Below are 18,916 nucleotides of genomic sequence, written 5' to 3' on the forward strand. Positions count from 1 at the left end.
CTATATCCCCCATAGGCCCCTATAAGGAATGGAAAATCCCCCGCCAGGCCACGCCCCTCCCCCGAGTAAGTCCCGCCCACATCGCGCTCAGCCCCGCCCCTTCGCACCCAAGGCCACACCCCGGCGCCCCTCTCTCAGCCAATAGGAAGCCGCCTCGCCCACCCACTCGCTAGACCCTCAGCCAATAGCAGGCCGCGGTGAGCGGGCCGGCCTCCTCCCGCTCTAAAAGCACCGCTCTGAGGGGGCAGCCGCCATTTTGTTTCGAGGCCGCGAACGAGTTATGATGGCGGCGGCAACAACGGCGGCTCCGGGCGGTATCTGTAGGGGTCCCGGCGGCCTCACCCCATCCCCACCGCGCTATTTCACCTTCGACATCCCCCCGAACCCCAGCGGGACCCCACGGCCGCGGCGTCGGCACCGCAGGGTCCTGTATCCACCCTTGGTAAGCATTCCTTCCCCCTCCCCACGCCTCAGGGCCCCATTTCTGGGCGGAAATTGGGACAGAGACCCCCCAGGACCCCCATATCCTTGCCCACCCCCTTCCCCCCCCTCCCAGAACCCCCATTTCTGTGATGGAATTGGGATGGAGACCCCCCCAGGACCCCCATATCCTAACCCCTCCTGCTCCCCTCCCCCCCCCCTTCAAGGACCCCCATTTCTGTAGAGAAATTGGGGTGGAGACCCCTCCCCCCTCATCCCCCCCACCCAGAACCCCCATTTCTGTGAGGAAATTGGGGATGGAGGATCCCCACACCCCCCATTTTTGTTGGGAGATGGGGATGGAGGACCTCTCCCCCCCCCCTCTCCCCAGGACCCCCCATTTCTGTGAGGAATTTGGGATGGAAAGATGGAGACTTCCCCCCTACCCAGGATTCCCAAACCCCTCCCACCTCCCCCCCCCCTTCCTGCAGGACCCCCATTTTTGTCAAGAGATGGGGATGGAGGACCCCTCTCCCATCTCAAGACCCCCCCTGTCCCCCTTAGGATCCCTATTTCTGTGAGGAAAATGGGGATGGAGGACCCCCCCATGCCCCCCCCTTCAAGGTTCCCTCTCCCCCCACCCAGGACCCCCATTTCTGTCAGGAAATGGGGCTAGAGACCTCCCCAGGACCCCCATGCCTCTCCCCTCATCCTCTAGAAACCCCCATTTCTATGAGGAAATTGGGATGGAGTCCTCTCCCCCCCCCCCCCAGGACCCCCATTTCTGTCAGGAAATGGGGATGGAGGATTCCTCCCCCCATCTCAGACCCTCCCTCTACCCTTCCCCCCCCCCCAGGACCTGTGTGGAAATTGGGATGGGACCCCCATTTCTGTGAACAAACGGGGATGGTGGACCCCCCCCCCCCCACCAGAGCCCCCATTTCTGTCAGGAAACATCCCCCCACTTCTGTATGGCCCCTATTTCCTGGAGACCCCATGTAGGACCCACCCCCAATCCCCATTTCTGTCCTATTTTCCAAACCCCCCCCCTCCCTTCCCAAAGCCCCCATTTTGGCGGGGGAGGCAGGAAGGGACCCATTTCCTGGGGGAGGAAGAAGGGGAGGAGTGTTGAGTCACAACCCTAAATGAGTCACAGCCCCACATGTGGCACTTGGGGGGGGAAAGGAAGGGGGGAAGGAGGGAATTTCCCCTACCCAGTCCCATGCTTCCTTTTTTTTTTAGGTGTTCTAACCCAAATCTGGGGTGGCGTTTTCCCCTTTCAACGACATTTTTTCTCTTTTTAGGACTTTTTGCCCCCAAACCAGAGCAGGATCTCCCCGTCTGTATCCCGCTTTCTCATAATTCATGCTTTTTAACCCCAAATTAGGGCAGTATTTCCCCCCCCCCCCCCCCTTCAAGTAATATTTTTCTCCATTTTAGGGTTTTTGTCACCAAAACTGGAGCTGCTTTTCCCCCTAGAATTACATTTTCCCTCATTTTAGGGCTTTTAACCCCAAACTGAAGCAGTATTTAGGGGGAAAACAACTGGCATTTTGTGAGCCCTCCCTATAAGGCCTCCATAGGGTCCCATAGAACCCCATAAGGACCCCACGACATAGACCCCCTGCAAAATAGAACCCGAAATGGGGGAATTTCCCCTTAAAACTACATTTTGTCACTCAAGGATGGCAATTACCCTCATTTTGGGGTTTTTTTAACCCAAAATTAAGGCAATAATTCCCCTCAGGGTGTCACGAACCCATTAAACCTCACAGAAGCAACCCAAAATCGGGTGGGGGGGGGAGGTTTCCCACCAGACTATTATATTTGTCCCCTCAAGGACGACGTTTTCCTTCCTTTCAGGAGTTTTTAACCCAAAATTCTGACACCGTTGCCCCTGCAGGAGCGGGGTTATTAACCCATTAACCCCAGCAGCTAATTAGGCTCGGGTTGGCTTTGCCCTCAACTGGGTCCCCTCTATGCAAACCCTGAGAACGCCGCCTAAAATGGAGGGAATTCCCCCTGATAACGCCGTTCATCCCTTATTTGGAGGCTTTTCACCCTAAAAAAGTTGTATATTAAGCCTTTATTGCCCCCTTCCAGGTGCGACGGCCGCCCCCGACGGAAGAAGTCAGCCTGGCAACGCGGCTCCTCCTGCTGTTGTTGGCAGTGGTTGGCGTTCAGGTTTACAGCGCGCCGGCGGAGACGGTGACAACACAACCTGGGGAGGAGGTGGTGGTGGTGACGTCTGAGGTGGTTGAGGTGACAACACTACCGGGAGAGGTGGCCGTGGCACCCAAGATGGTGGCTGTGGCACCCAAAGTGGTTGGGAAGGCGACACAACTGGGAGAGGTGGTGGTGACACCCAAGATGGTGGCTGTGACACCCAAGATGGTGGCCGTGACACCCGAAACGGTGACAGCACAACCAGGAGAGGTGGCCGTGACACCCAAGGTGGTTGGGAAGACAAAGCAACCAGGGGAGGTGGTGGTGACACCCAAGATGGTGGCCGTGACACCCAAGATGGTTGGGAAGACGGCACCTGAGATGGTCACGGTGACAACGCAACCAGGAGAGGTGGCCATGACACCCAAGATGGTGGCCATGACACCAGAAACGGTGACAACGCAACCAGGAGAGGTGGCCATGACACCCGAAGTGGTCACGGTGACAATGCAACCAGGAGAGGTGGTGGTGACACCCAAGATGGTGGCCATGACACCGGAAATGGTGACAACGCAACCAGGGGAGGTGGTGGTGACACCCAAGATGGTGGCCATGACACCCAGGATGGTGGCCATGACACCCGAAACGGTGACAACGCAACCAGGAGAGGTGGCCATGACACCCGAAGTGGTCACGGTGACAACGCAACCAGGAGAGGTGGTGGTGACACCCAGGGCGGTCGCGGTGACGCTCAATGTGTCATCGTTACCACCTCACTTGTCACCACAACCAACGCGACCCGAGGAGGCGGTCGTGGAGGGGACGTCACAACCGGAAGACGCGGTGACACCGGAGACGGTCGTGGTGACAGCACGACTTGGGACGACTGTGACAGCGCCGGTGACGACTTGCCCACCCAATGGGGGACAGGGGACACCCACGGGAACCTCCTGCCCGCGGTTGTTGCCGTCGCCAACCCTGCGGGCCTACAATGTCACTGCACACTGACAGCCCCCATGGTCACCCTGTTGTCCGGGTGACGCCATACGACTGTCACCTCCACCCAGAGGTGGCACCTGGTGCCCTGCTGTGCCTCTTGCTGCATCGTGGTGACACCCAATGGGATTTGAGGGACCGACGCTGCGGCGACACCAAGCACCCATGGGTGCCTCTACCTCACCCCACAGAGCCGCAATCGTTTGCGGGCCAGGCTGATATTTATTGGTCGTCGTTTGTATTTATTGAAGGGGTTTATTTAATTATTTAATTGGGGGTATTTAATATTGAACACTTATTTATTTCGGGGCCGTTCAACCCCGATTTCGGGTTATTTATTACATAAAGTCTTGTTTACAACGCGTGCCGTCGCTGCGTCGTCATTGGAGCACCGCAATCCGTGGGTCCCAATTGAAAGGATTCTGTGGGGTTTTTGACCCGGTTTGTCGAAAGAAAACGCCACGTTTGGGTCCAGAAGTCCCATTTTTGGGTGGGGATGCCCCGGGTTGGGGGGCAGCAAAAGGTTTTGGGTAGAAAAGATGACTTGGAGGAAGGGGAAAAAAAAACACTGTTTTTTAGACAGAAAAAAGGCCACTTTGAGGTGGGAAAATATTACTTTTAGGTAGAAAACGTGGATTTTTAGTTAAATGAGTCGTTTTAGGTAGAAAAACTCAATCTTTAGGAAGGAAAGGATCAGGTTTTAGGTAGAAAGGACCATTTTTGGGGTGGGCAGACAACTGGGTGGACTCAAGAGGCAGTTTTTAGGTGCAAAAGTGTTTTTTACATAGAAAAGGCCATTTTGGGGTGGAAAAACTCAGGTTCTCACTTTTCAGAGCATCACTCGTTTCAGGTAGAAAACAACAAATATTTTAAGGTAGGAAAAGCTTTTTGTGTCAGAAAATGTAAGATGGGACCGTTTTTAGGCAGAAAAGGCCATATTTGGGTAGGAGAAAGCTTTTTTAGGTCAGTGAAGACCATTTTGGGTAGAAAAAGATTGGTTTTGGGCAGAGAACTGGTGTTTGTAAGAAGCAGATCATGGCTTTTAGGTAAAAAAAAGACTTGATTTTTATGTGAAGTCCATTTTTACGTCGAAGGCGATTCCTCTCAAGCCAAAGACTGCTGTATTTTAGGTAGAAAATGGGTGTTTTTGGGTGGGAAATGTCAATTTTAGGTGGAGAAGAAGGCTGTGCAGAAGAGGTGGAAAACTCCTCTTTTCATCCCGACTTGGGCCCCAATTCCGAGGCTGCTCTGAAATAAACCATCACACCAGAACTAACAACAAAAATCTATATATTTTTTTTTCCTTTAATAAAAAACAAACAAAACAACCCCAAACAACTGAAAAAGGCCCATTTTTTTCCTCCCGTTTCGGGTACAGAAATGGGGAACCAGGTAAACCCAGCGTGAGCGGCTGCAGCCCCACGTGGAGCCATGAGTCCGCGTTGTGCAGTGCCAACGTTTTGTGCAGCTGACCCAAATCTGGGTGTTTTCTCCCCGTTTTGCCTTGAGAAACCACAGAGACACGAAACAGTAAAAAACAATATTAAAAAAAAAACAACCCAATGCTGTCCATCGATAACCGTTCAACTGAACCTGCCCCCAAAACGCCCTTCGTAATTGTTGTGTTCCAGCAGAAATAGGTGAAAATAACCCCAAAATTCCCCTATTTTCTTTCTTTTTTCTGCTTCGGTTTGTAAGTTTTCTCGGGGGCGGCCCGAGGAGATTTGGTAAATCTTGGGGGAAACAGGGCGGGATGAGGACGTGGGGTGGGGGATTGGGGGTAAAAAAGGGGCAATCGGGTGGGGAAAAGGGTTTAAAAATGGAAACGAAATAGGGAATTGATTGAACTTGCAGCTGCAGCACCAAAATGGGATTGGAGCGATCCCAAAGGACATCGAGGTGTTGGGGTGGATCCCAATGGGACTGGGGTGATCCCAAAGGACATCAAGGTGTTGGGATGGATCCCAATGGGATCGGAGCGATCCCAAAGGACATCAAGGTGTTGGGATGGATCCCAATGGGATTGGAGCGATCCCAAAGGACGCAGAGGTGTTGGGGTGGATCCCAATGGGATTAGGGTGATCCCAAAGGACATCGAGGTGTTGGGATGGATCCCAGTGGGATTGGAGCGATCCCAAAGGACGCAGAGGTGTTGGGGTGGATCCCAATGGGATTGGGGTGATCCCAAAGGACATCGAGGTGTTGGGATGGATCCCAATGGGATTGGGGTGATCCCAAAGGACATCGAGGTGTTGGGATGGATCCCAATGGGATTGGGGTGATCCCAAAGGACATCGAGGTGTTGGGGTGGATTCCAATGGGACTGGGGTGATCCCAAAGGATGCAGAGGTGTTGGGATGGATCCCAATGGGATTGGGGTGATCCCAAAGGACATTGAGGTGTTGGAGCGGATCCCAATGGGGTTGGGGTGATCCCAAAGGACACAGAGGTGTTGGGATGGATCCCAATGGGATTGGGGTGATCCCAAAGGACATTGAGGTGTTGGAGCGGATCCCAATGGGGTTGGGGTGATCCCAAAGGACACAGAGGTGTTGGGATGGATCCCAATGGGATTGGGGTGATCCCAAAGGATGCAGAGGCGTTGGGATGGATCCCAATGGGATCGGAGAGATCGCAAAGTGTTGGGATAGATCACGATGGGATTGGAGAGATCCTGATAGGACTGGGGAGATCCCAATGGGATTAGAGCGATCCCAATGGGCACAAAGGCATTGGGATGATTCCAATGGGACTGGGTGGATCCCAATGGGATCTGAGTGACCCCAAATGTACATGGAGGCTTTGGGATGAATCCCAATGGGATCCCTGTGGGATTTGAGAGATCCCAAAATGTTGGGATGGATCCCGATGGGATTGGAGTGATCTCAGTGGGCACAGAGGTTTTGGGATGGATGAGCCATCCCAGTGGGACTGGGGAGATCCAAAAGGACGCAGAGGCGTTGGGATGGATCCTGGTGGGATCGTGGTGATCCCAAATGGATACGGAGATGTCAGGATGGATCCCAATGGGATTACAGTGAGCCCAATAGGCACAGAAGTGTTGGGATGGATCCCAATGGGGCTGGAAATGGGAACGGATGGATCCCTACTGTCAGCTGTCCCACAGAGCGACTGGAGCTGGGGACAGACATATCCCAGTGGGTGGATGACCCCAAAGGGACACGAAGGGAGAAACTGATGGATCCCAATGGATCAGCATCCCCAGAGAGACCAGGAAATGGGAACTGATGGATCCCAATGGATGGATGTCCCCATATGGACATGGAAATGGGAACTGACGGATCCCAATGGATCAGTGTCCCCAAACAGAACCAGAAATGGCAACTGATGGATCCCAGTGGATGGAGGACCCCATATGGACATGGAAATGGGAACTGATGGATCCTAATGGATGGATGACTCCATATAGACCTGGAAATGGGAACTGATGGATCCTGATGGGTCACTCTCCCCAAACAGACCCCAGAAATGGGAACTGATGGATCCCGACGGGTCAATGTCCTCGTATAGACATGGAAGTGGGAACTGATGGATCCTGATGGGTCAGTGTCCCCAGACAGCTCCAGAAATGGGAACTGATGGATCCCAGTGGGTCAACGTCTCCGAACAGCCCCAGAAATGGGAACTGACGGATCCCGATGGGTCAACGTCTCCAAACAGCCCCCAACAACGGGAAGCGACGGATCCCAGCGGCCATCATTCCCCCAGCACAGCGACCTGCAGCTCCCCATGCCGCCTTCACTCGGCCAGGGACGGCGCCGGAGCTGCGGGTGCCGCAGCGGCAGGCGGTGGGAAGCCAGGGGGCACAAAGGCTCGGGCGGGGAAGGAGAGAGGCCAGGGCAGCTCCAGGGGGGACAACGGCAGGGGGGGTCCGGCGGAAGGGAAGGGCGGGGGTCCGACGTCGGCTCGGAGGTCGGCGGGGGGCGGCGCGGGGGTCTTTTCCCCGGCGTGGGTGCGCCGGTGCCGGTTGAGGTGGGAGCTGCGGCTGAAGCATTTGCCGCAGGCCGGGCAGGCGTAGGGCTTCTCTCCGGTGTGCACGCGGCGGTGGATGGTGAGCTCGGAGCGCTGGATGAAGCTCTTGCCGCACTCGGGGCAGCCGTAGGGCTTCTCTCCCAGGTGGGTGCGCCGATGGGTGAGGAGATTGGAGGAGACGCTGAAGCACTTGCCGCACTCCCCGCAGCGGTACGGCTTCTCCCCGGTGTGCATGCGGCGGTGGATGGTCAGGTCCGATTTTTGGATGAAACCCTTGCCGCAATCCCCGCAGGCGTACGGCTTCTCCCCGGTGTGGATCCGTCGGTGTTTCACCAAAGCCGAACGCTGCCCGAAGCCCTTCCCGCAATCCCCGCACTTGTAGGGCTTTTCCGGCGGTGCCGACGTCGCCGTGCCATCCCCGTCCCCGTCGCTTTGATGGGAGCACTGATGGGGCGGCGGGCGCCCACCGGCGTGAGCCCGCTGGTGCTTCAGCAAGGCGGCCCCTTGGCCAAAGCAACGCCCGCACTCCCCACACTTATAGGCCCGGCCGTGCCGGTGAGCAGCCAAAAACTCCTCCACGTGTTCGTGGCACCGCTCGGCCACGTGGATCTTCCGGTGCCTCTCCAGATGTGAGCTGACACTGAAGCTCTTCCCGCACTCCCCGCACTGATACGGCCTCTCTCCGGTGTGCACGCGTCGGTGCCGCTCCAGATCAGAGCGTTGGATGAAACCTTTGCCGCAATCGCCGCAAGCGAACGGCCGTTCTCCAGTGTGGATGCGCCGGTGTTGGGTCAGGTTGGAACCACGGCTGAAGCTCTTGCCGCAATCCCCGCATCGATGAGGCCGTTCGCCTCCGTGCGTCTTACGGTGTTTGGAAAGCGCCGAGCGTTGGCCGAATCCTTTGCCACACTCCGGGCACCGATGCGACGCCGACGAACCGACGTCATTTACGGGCACCGGGCGATGGGTGCTGCGGGCACCCACCACGGCTCCCGCATGCGTCCGGCGGTGCCGATCCAGATGTGAGCTGACACTGAAGCTCTTCCCGCAATCCCCGCACGGATACGGCCTCTCTCCGGTGTGCACGCGTCGGTGCCGCTCCAGATCGGAGCGTTGGATGAAACCTTTGCCGCAATCCCCGCAACGGTGCGGCCGTTCCCCGGTGTGGATGCGTCGGTGTTGGGTCAGGTTGGAACCACGGCTGAAGCCTTTGCCGCACTCCACGCAACGGTGCGGTTTTTCGGCGGCGACGACAGCGGCGCGGCAACGCCGGGAGCAGCCCAGGCAACAGCGTGGTTTGGAGGCGGCGCCGCGGGCGCATTCGGCGCACGGCGCCGGCGTCGGGTCACCCTTCTTGGTGCTGCGGCGTTGGGTTTTGGCAACGGGTTCTGGTTGAGATGGGGATGAAGATGGATCCGCTCCGTTTGGGGATGGGTCCTCGGCGCCGGCACCTGTGCCGTGGGAGCAACGTTAGCACCCATGGGTGGCCCCCCTGCTTTCCATCCCAAAATTGGAGGTTCTGTGCCCAAAGTTGGGGTCCTGTGCCAGTATTCGGGGTCCCCATGCCAGTGCTGGGGGGCTTGTGCCATAATCGGGGGTCCCGTGCCAAAATTGGGGGTTCTGTACCCTACCTTGTTTTCCTGTGCCAAAATTGGAGGCTCTGTGCCCCAAAGTTGGGGTCCAGTGCCAAAATTGGGGGTCCTATGCCAAAACTGGGGGTCCCGTGCCATAATTTGTGGTCCTGTGCTAGAATTTGGGGGTCCTGTGCCCAAAGTTGAGTTCCTGTGCCAAAATTGGGGGTCCCATGCCCTTCTTTGCGCTCCTGTGCTAAAATTGGGGGTCCCGTGCCCAAAGTTGGGTTCCTGTGCCAAAACTGGGGGTCCCAGGCCATAATTTGTGGTCCTATGCCAAAACTGGGGGTCCTGTGTCCAAAGTTGGGGTTTTGTGCCAATAGTGGGGCTCCCAATGCCAAATTTGGGGATCCCACCCCGACATTTTCACTCCCACTCCAAATTTGGGGCCCCAACCCCCCAATTTTCAGTCCCATCCCCCAATTTTGAGGCATCTGACACCAAATTTACATTTCCCAACCCCAAATCTCACATGCCAGCAACAAATCTGGGGCTCCCACCCCCAAATTCTCAGTCCCACCCCCCAAATCTGGGGCTCCCCATTCCAAATTTACATCTCCCCCCCCCAAATCTCACATTCAAGCCCCAAATCTGGGGCTCCCACCCCAAAATTCTCAGTCCCAAGCCCCAAATTTGGGGCTCCAGATGCAAAATTTGCATCTTCCACCCCCAAATTTCACATTGCAGACCCAAATCTGGGGCTCCCCATACCAAATTTGAATCTCCCAACCCCAAATCTCACATTCCAGTCCCAAATCAGTGACTCCCCATACCAAAATTACATCTCCCACCCCCAAATCTCACATTCCAGCCTCAAATCTGGGGCTCCCACCCCAAAATTCTCGGTCCCAAACCCCAAATTTGGGGCTCCAGATGCGAAATTTCCATCTCCCACCCCCAAATCTGGTGTTCCAGCCCCAAATCTGGGGCTCCCCATACCAAATTTGAATCTCCCAACCCCCAAATCTTACATTCCAGCCCCAAATTTGGGGTTCCCCATGCCAAATTTACATCTCCCCCCCCAAATCTCACATTCCAACCCCAAATCTGGGGCTCCCACCCCAAAATTCTTGGCCCCAAACCCCAAATTTGGGGCTCCAGATGCGAAATTTCCATCTCCCACCCCCAAATCTGATGTTCCAGCCCCAAATCTGGGGCTCCCCATACCAAATTTGAATCTCCCAACCCCCAAATCTTACATTCCAGCCCCAAATTTGGGGTTCCCCATGCCAAATTTACATCTCCCCCCCCAAACCTCACATTCCAGCCCCAAATCTGGGGCTCCCCATACCAAATTTGCACCTCCCACCCCCAAATTCTCAGTCCTACCCCCCAAATCAGTGACTCCCCATACCAAATTTGAATCTCACAACCCCAAATTTCACATTCCAACCCCAAATCTGGGGCTCCCACCCCAAAATTCTTGGCCCCAAACCCCAAATTTGGGGCTCCAGATGCGAAATTTGCATCTCCCACCCCCAAATCTCACATTCCAGCTCCAAATCAGTGACTCCCCATACCAAATTTGAATCTCCCCCCCCCAAATCTCACATTCCGGCCCCGAATTCGGGGCTCCCACCCCCCACTTCTGCCCCCACCTCCATCCCTGGGGCTTCGCGCCGCTCTCCTCCTCCCTCGCCGGTTCCCCGCTGGGCCCTGTTCCCGCACCAGCTCCCGCAGCATCCTTTCCACCTGGCAGCGCCCCGCCGTCTGCAGCAGCAGCCCCAACTGCCTCCTCAAATCCGGGGTCCCCCCGACCCCAGACCCGGACCCCAGAGGCGCTGGGGGGGCGGCTTCTGTGGGGTGGGGGTCGCAGTCGGCGTCGGTGCCTGGATGGCGAGAGTTTGTCCCCATATCCCGAGGGTACGGCGCGAAACAGCGAGGTGCGGCCCCCCAGATCCCGAGATTTTACCCCAAATCCCAAGACTTCATCCCAAAATTCCAAAATTTTCATCCCAAATCCCAAGATTTTCACCCTAAATGCAATGAATTTGCCCTGAAACCCAAGATTTTCACCCACAATACCACGATTATCACCCTAAATAAAAGGATTTTCACCCCAAATCCCGAGATTTTCACCATAAATCCAACGAATTTGCCCTGAAACCCAAGATTTCACTCCCAAATCCCAAGAATATCAGCCAAAATATCAACATTTCATCCCAAAATCCCAAGATTTTACCCCAAATCCCAAGATTTTCACCCTAATGCAACGAATTTGTCCTGAAACCCAAGATTTCACTCCAAAATCCCAGGAACATCACCCAAAATACCAAGATTTCATCCCAAAATCCCCAGGTTTCACCCCAAATCCCAAGACTTCATCCCAAAATTCCAAGATTTTCATCCCAAATCCCAAGATTTTCACCCTAAATGCAATGAATTTGCCCTGAAACCCAACATTTTCACCCAAAACACCACAATTTCACCCCAAATCCCAAGAATGTCACTCAAAATACGAAAACTTCATCCCCAAATCCCAAGGTTTCACCCACAATACCACGATTATCACCCGAAATAAAAAGATTTTCATCCCAAATCCCAAGATTTTCACCATAAATCCAACAAATTTGCCCTGAAACCTGAGATTTCACCCCCAAATCCCAAGAATATCATCCAAAATACCAAAACTTCAACCCAAAATTCCAAGATTTTCATCCCAAATCCCAAAGTTTTCACCCTAAATCCAACGAATTTGCCCTGAAACCCAAGATTTCACCCCAAAATCCAAGAATACCACCCAAAATACTAAGATTCCACCCTAAAATCCCAAGGTTTCACCCCAAATCCCAAGATTTTCACCCTGAATAAAAAGATTTCACCCCAAATCCCAAGACTTCATCCCAAAATTCCAAGACTTCATCCCAAATCCCAAGATTTTCACCCCTAAATGCAATGAATTTGCCCTGAAACCCAAGATTTTCACCCAAAATACCACTATTATCACCCTAAATAAAAGGATTTTCACCCCAAATCCCGAGATTTTCACCATAAATCCAACGAATTTGCCCTGAAACCCAAGATTTCTCTCCAAAATCCCAAGTTTTTCCTCCAAATCCAACGAATTTGCCCAAAACCCCAAATTTCACCCCAAAATCCCAAGAATATCATCCAAAATACCAAGATTTCATCCCAAAAAACCCAAGGTTTCACCCCAAAATCCCAAAATTACATCCCAAAATTCCAAGATTTTCACTCCAAATTCCAAGTTTTCCCCCCAAATCCAACAAATTTGCCCTGAAACCCAAGATTTCACCCCAAAATCCCAGGAATATCACCCAAAATCCCCAGATTATCACCCTAAATCCAATGAATTCGCCCTGAAACAGAAGATTTCACCCCCAAATCCCCAGATCATCACCCAAAATAAAAAGACTTTACCCCAAATCCCAAGTTACATCCCAAAATTCCAAGATTTTCACCCCAAATCCCAAGTTCTTCCTCCAAATCCAACGAATTTGCCCCAAACCCCAAATTTCACCCCAAAATCCCAAGAATATCATCCAAAATCCCAAAATTACATCCCAAAATTCCAAGATTTTCCCCCAAATCCAACAAATTTGCCCAAAACCCAAGATTTCACCCCAAAATCCCAAGAATATCATCCAAAATACCAAGATTTCATCCCAAAAAACCCAAGGTTTCACCCCAAAATCCCAAAATTACATCCCAAAATTCCAAGATTTTCATCCCAAATCCCAAGATTTTCCCCCAAATCCAACAAATTTGCCCCGAAACCCAAGATTTCACCCCAAAATCCCAGGAATATCACCCAAAATCCCAAGATTTCACCCCAAATCCCAGGGATTTCCCCCAAATCCCAAGATTCCATCCCCAAATTCCAATCTTATCACCCAAAATCCCAAGATTTCACCCCAAATCCCACGATTTTTACCCTTAGATCCACCAAATTTGCCCCAAATCCCCCGACTTCACTCCTAATCTCAATATTTACACCCCAAATCCCAAGATTTCAACACAACATCTCCTGAATTTGCCCCAAATCCCAAGGATTTACCCCAAAATCCCAAGATTCCAGCCAACATCCCAACATTTCACCCCCAAATCCCCAAAATCTGCCCCAAATCCCAAGAATTCACCCCAAAATCCTCAAAATTCGCCCCAAATTTGCCCTAAATACCCCAAATTCACCCCAAAATCACTGGAATTCATCCCATATCCCAATTAATCCCCAAAGTCCCCCGAAACACAGGAATTCACCCTGAATTTGTTCCAAATCCCACAAATTCACCCCAAAATCCCCAAATTTGCCCCAAATCCCCAAAATTCACCACAAAATTTGCCCCAAATCCCAAGAATTCACCCCAAAATCCCAAGAATTCACCCCATTCCCCAAAAAAAACCCAAAGCCCCCCAGAAATCGCCCTCAAAACGATCTGAATTCACCCCAAATTTGCCCCAAATCCCCCAAATCCACCCCAAAATCCCCAAAATCCCCCAAATCCGCCCCAAATTTGCCCCCAATCCCCCAAATTCACCCCAAAATCCCCAAATTTGCCCCAAATCTCCCAAATTCACCCCAAATTCCTCCTAAATTTGCCCCCAATCCCCCAAATCCGCCCCAAAATCCCCAAATTTGCCCCAAATCTCCCAAATTTGCCCCAAATTCCTCCTAAATTTGCCCCCAATCCCCCAAATCTGCCCCAAATTTGCCCGAAATCCCCCAAATTCAACCCCAAATCCCCCAAATCCACCCCAAAATCCCCAAATCCACCCCAAATTTGCCCCAAATCCCCCAAATCCACCCCAAAATCCCCAAATTTGCCCCAAATCTCCCAAATTCACCCCAAATTCCTCCTAAATTCACCCCAAATTTGCCCCAAATCCACCCCAAATTTGCCCCCAATCCCCCAAATTCACCCCAAATTTGCCCCAAATCCACCCCCAAATTCACCACAAATTCACTCCAAAATCCCCCAATCCCCCAAATCCGCCCCAAATTTGCCCCAAATCCCCCAAATTCACCCCAAATTCCCCAAATTTGCCCCCAATCCCCCAAATCCCCCCAAAATCCCCAAATTCAACCCCAAATCCCCCAAATCCACGCCAAATTTGCCCCCAATCCCCCAAAATCCCCATAGTTGCCCCCAATCCCCCAAATTCACCCCAAATCCCCCAAATTCACCCCAAATTCACCCCAAATCCCCCAAATCCACCCCAAAATCCCCAAATTTGCCCCCAATCCCCCAAATTCACCCCAAATTCCTCCTAAATTTGCCCCAAATCCCCCAAATCCACCCCAAAATCCCCAAATCTGCCCCAAATCCACCCCAAATTTGCCCCCAATCCCCCAAATCCACCCCAAATCCACCCCAAATTCCTCCTAAATTTGCCCCAAATCCCCCAAATTCACCCCAAAATCCCCAAATCCCCCAAATTCAACCCCAAATTTGCCCCCAATCCCCCAAATCCACCCCAAAATCCCCAAATTTGCCCCAAATCCGCATCAAATTTGCCCCAAATTTGCCCCAAATCCCCAAATCCACCCCAAAATCCCCCAAATCCCACAAATTCACCTCAAATTTGCCCCCAATCCCCCAAATTCACACCAAATTCCTCCTAAATTTGCCCCCAATCCCCCAAATCCGCCCCAAATTTGCCCCCAAATCCCCCAAATCCGCCCCAAATTTGCCCCAAATCCCCCAAATTCACCCCAAATTCCTTTTAAATTTGCCCCCAATCCCCCAAATCCACCCCAAAATCCCCCAAATCCCACAAAGTCACCTCAAATTTGCCCCCAATCCCCCAAATTCACACCAAATTCCTCCTAAATTTGCCCCAAATCCCCCAAATCCACCCCAAAATTCACCCCAAATTCACCCCAAAATCCCCCAATCTCCCAAATCTGCCCCAAATTTGCCCCAAAATTCCCCACATCCCCCAAATTCAACCCCAAATTTGCCCCCAATCCCCCAAATTCACCCCAAATTCCTTTTAAATTTGCCCCAAATTTGCCCCAAATCCCCCAAATTCACCCCAAAATCCCCAAATCCGCCCCAAATCCCCCAAATTCAACCCCAAATTTGCCCCAAATCCCCCAAATTCCCCCCCAATCCCCCATATTTGCTCCCAATCCCCCAAATTCACCCCAAATCCCCCAAATCCACCCCAAATTTGCCCCCAAATCCACTCCAAAATCCCCAAATTCAGCCCCAAATCCCCAAATCCCCCAAATCCACCCCAAATTTGCCACCAATCCCCCAAAATCCCCATATTTGCCCCAAATTTGCCCCCAAATCCACCCCAAATTTGCCCCCAATCCCCCAAATTCACCCCAAATTCAACCCCAAATCCCCAAATCCCCCAAATTCCCCCCCAATCCCCCATATTTGCTCCCAATCCCCCAAATTCACCCCAAATCCCCCAAATCCCCCAAATCTGCCCCAAAATCCCCAAATTCAACCCCAAATCCCCAAATCCCCCAAATCCGCCCCAAATTCCCCCCAAAATCCCCAAATTTGCCCCAAATCCCCCAAATTCACCCCAAATTTACCCCAATCCCCCATATTTGCCCCCAATCCCCCAAATTCCCCCCAATCCCCCATATTTGCCCCCAATCCCCCCGCAATGGGGTCCTTTTTGGGCTCTCTCACCCTGCCCCATCCCGCGGCGCCGCTGCGATTCGGCGAAGGCCGTTATCCGGGGCCAACTGATGGCGATCTCCTCAGCTGGGCATTTTGGGGTGAGAAAGGGCGATTTGGGGCAACAAGGGGAAATAAGGGGAAATAAGGGGGGGATTGGGGTCAATTTATGGGGTTTGGGGGCTTTTTGGGGGGGATTTGGGGCATTTTGGGGTCATTTTGTGTGGAAAATGGGGGGTTTATGGGGGTTAATGGGAAATAATGGGAACCGACCGGATTTTGGGGTGAAAAAGGGGGATTTTGGGCAACAAGGGGAAATAATGGGAAATAAGGGGGGAATGGGGTCAATTTATGGGATTTTGGGGTTTTCTGGGGGGGGATTTGGGGCATTTTGGGGTCATTTTGGGGGGGGAAATGGGGGTTAATGGGAAGGAATGGGAATCAATGCGATTTTGGGGTGAAAAAGGGCGATTTTGGGCAACAAGGGGAAACAATGGGAAATAAGGGGGGGATTGGGTCAACTTATGGGATTTTGGGGTTTTTTGGGGTCATTTTGGGGGTGAAATGGGGGTTAATGGGGGTTAATGGGGGTTAATGGGAAATAATGGGAACCGACCGGATTTTGGGGTGAAAAAGGGGGATTTTGGGCAACAAGGGGAAATAAAGGGAAATAAGGGGGGGATTGGGTGAATTTATGGGATTTTGGGTTTTTTGGGGGGGATTTGTGGCATTTTGGGGTCATTTTGTGTAGAAAATGGGGGGTTAATGGGGGTTAATGGGAAATAATGGGAACCCGGTCAGATTTTGGGGTGAAAAAGGGCGATTTTGGGTAACAAAAATGGTTGTTTTTGCTCACCCAACGAGATGACATTCTCGTAGTTCTCCTGCATGGCCCTGGGGAGGGGGGGGGGGAGGGGGGGGGGGAACGTCAAAGCCCTAAAAAAGACCCCAATTTTGGGGCAAAAAAGCCCAATTTTGGGTCATTTGGGGAGAAAAGGGGGGGGGGGGAGGAGAATATTTCATTTTTTATTGCCATTTTTGGGGCCATTTCCTGCAATTTTGGGGCATTTCTACCCCATTTTTGGGGTCATTTCTCCCTGTTTTAATCCCCCCCCCCCCCCCCCCCGAATTTCCACATTTTGGGCCAAATTCCCCCCATTTTTGGGTCATTTCTACCCCATTTTGGGGTCATTTCTGCCCTATTTGCTGTTTCTCTCCCCCAGTTTTGGGGTCAATTTCCTCATTTTGGGGCCATTTCCCCCCATTCTGGGGTCATTTCCCCCCATTTTGGGGTCAATTTCCCCATTCTGGGGTCATTTCTCCCCATTTTGTCCCCTCCCCCCCCAGATTTTCCCATTTTGGGCCAAATTCCCCCAATTTGGGGTCATTTCCCCCCATTTTTGATTCACCCCCCTCCAAATTTCCCCATTTTGGGTCCATTTCCCCCATTTTTGGGTCATTTCTGCCCTATTTGTTGTTTCTCCCCCATTTTTGGGGTCAATTCCCCCAATTTGGGGTCATTTCCCCCCATTTTTGATTCACACCCCTCCAAATTTCCCCATTTTGGGGCCATTTCCCCCATTTTTGGGTCATTTCTGCCCTATTTGATGATTCCCCCCCATTTTGGGGGTCAATTTCCCCATTTTGGGGTCATTTCTCCCCATTTTTAATTCACCCCCCTCCAAATTTCCCCATTTTGGGTCCATTTGTCCCAATTTTGGTTCATTTCTGTCCTATTTGTTGTTTCTCCCCCATTTTTGGGGTCAATTTCCCCCATTTTTGGGGTCATTTCTCCCCTATCCCCCCCCCCCCTCCGGTTTTCCCCATTTTGGGGCCATTTCCCCCAATTTTGGGGCCCATTCCCCCATTTTAGGGCCCCCTCCCCCCATTCCCCCCCCACCCCAAATTCCCCCATTCCCAACCCCACATTTTGGGGCCATTTCCCCCTATTTCGGTACCATCCCCCCCCCCCCCCTCCCCCCGATCCCCCCCCATAACCCCCTAACCGCCCCATAACCCCATAACCGCCCCATAACCCCATTACCTTCACCCTCGGCAGGGGTTGGGGTGGAGGGGGGGTCGCGTTTTGGGGTCGTTTTTTAGGGTCGGGGAGGCCCCAAAGACCCCCAAAGAAGCACCGCCCCGGATGTGGGGCCGAGCGTCTCCTTCCTCCCCCGCCCCATTTTCCTCCTCTTCCTCCCTCCGCCGCCCCCTGGCGGTGTGGGGCGGCCCTAAAAGGGCGGGGATGTGGGGCGGTTCTATAGGGGCGGGGATATGGGGCGGTTCTATAGGGGCGGGGATGTTTGGGGCGGTTCTATAGGGGAGGGATATGGGGCGGCCCTGTAAAGGAGGGGATATGGGATCTGCTATGGGGCGGCCCTATAGGGACGAGGATGTATGGGGCGGTTCTATAGGGGCGCGGATATGGGGCGGTTCTATAGGGGCGGGGATATGGGGCGGCCCTATAAAGGAGGGGATATGGGATCTGCTATGGGGCGGCCCTATAGGGGCGAGGATGTATGGGGAGGTTCTATAGAGGAGGGTATATGGAGCCGTTCTATAGGGGCGGGGATATGGGGCGGTTCTATAGGGGCGGCCCTATAAAGGAGGGGATATGGGGTCTGCTATGGGGCGGCTCTATAGGAGCGAGGATGTATGGGGCGGTTCTATAGGGGCGGGGGTATGGGGCGGTTCTATAGGGGCGCGGATATGGGGCCGTTCTATAGGGGCGGGGATATGGGGCGGCCGTGTAAAGGAGGGGATATGGGGTCTGCTATGGGGCGGCCCTATAGGGGCGAGGATGTATGCACCATACATCCCCGGCCCTAAAAGGGCAGGGATGTGGGGCGGTTCTATAGGGGCAGCCCTGTAAAGGAGGGGATATGGGGTCAGCTATGGGGCGGCCCTGTAGGGGAGAGGATGTATGGGGCGGTTCTGTAGGGGCGGGGATATGGGGCGGCCCTAAAAGTGCAGGGATATGGGGCCGTTCTATAGTCGCGGGGATATGGGGCGGTTCTATAGGGGAGGGGATGTGGGGCGGCCCTATATGGGACGGCTATATAGGGGTGGTTCTATAGGGACGGGGATGTGGGGCGGGCTCTATAAAGG

The 18,916-nt window shown here is 53.2% G+C and overlaps 2 protein-coding genes across 10 annotated transcripts; one reads left to right on the forward strand and one right to left on the reverse strand.

Moving 5' to 3' along the window:
* Positions 1–94: 94 nt before the first annotated feature.
* On the forward strand, positions 95–3,946 carry IER3 (immediate early response 3). 8 transcript variants are annotated; one of them, XM_048929975.1, is made up of 4 exons: positions 95–442; positions 2,524–2,742; positions 2,812–3,060; positions 3,109–3,946. In XM_048929975.1, exons 1-4 carry the CDS (start codon positions 281–283, stop codon positions 3,592–3,594), a joined length of 1,116 nt encoding a protein of 371 aa, XP_048785932.1. In that variant the 5' UTR covers positions 95–280; the 3' UTR covers positions 3,595–3,946. The 8 variants fall into 8 exon arrangements, with proteins under 8 accessions (XP_048785932.1, XP_048785937.1, XP_048785936.1 ...); XM_048929980.1 differs by having other exon boundaries at positions 96–442; positions 3,256–3,946; XM_048929979.1 differs by having other exon boundaries at positions 97–442; positions 2,812–2,997.
* A 3,394-nt stretch (positions 3,947–7,340) lies between these two features.
* Positions 7,341–18,030, reverse strand: LOC125686222 (zinc finger protein 345-like). Of its 2 annotated transcripts, none has more exons than XM_048929972.1 (5): positions 17,853–18,030; positions 16,665–16,702; positions 15,821–15,895; positions 10,805–11,002; positions 7,341–9,026 (listed from the first exon to the last, which is right to left on the reverse strand). In XM_048929972.1, exons 2-5 carry the CDS (start codon positions 16,696–16,698, stop codon positions 7,342–7,344), a joined length of 1,992 nt encoding a protein of 663 aa, XP_048785929.1. In that variant the 5' UTR covers positions 16,699–16,702; positions 17,853–18,030; the 3' UTR covers position 7,341. The 2 variants fall into 2 exon arrangements, with proteins under 2 accessions (XP_048785929.1, XP_048785928.1); XM_048929971.1 differs by having other exon boundaries at positions 10,805–11,035.
* Positions 18,031–18,916: the final 886 nt, after the last annotated feature.

The sequence above is a fragment of the Lagopus muta genome, chromosome 33 (assembly GCF_023343835.1).
Source record: "Lagopus muta isolate bLagMut1 chromosome 33, bLagMut1 primary, whole genome shotgun sequence".
Classification (NCBI taxonomy): domain Eukaryota; kingdom Metazoa; phylum Chordata; class Aves; order Galliformes; family Phasianidae; genus Lagopus; species Lagopus muta.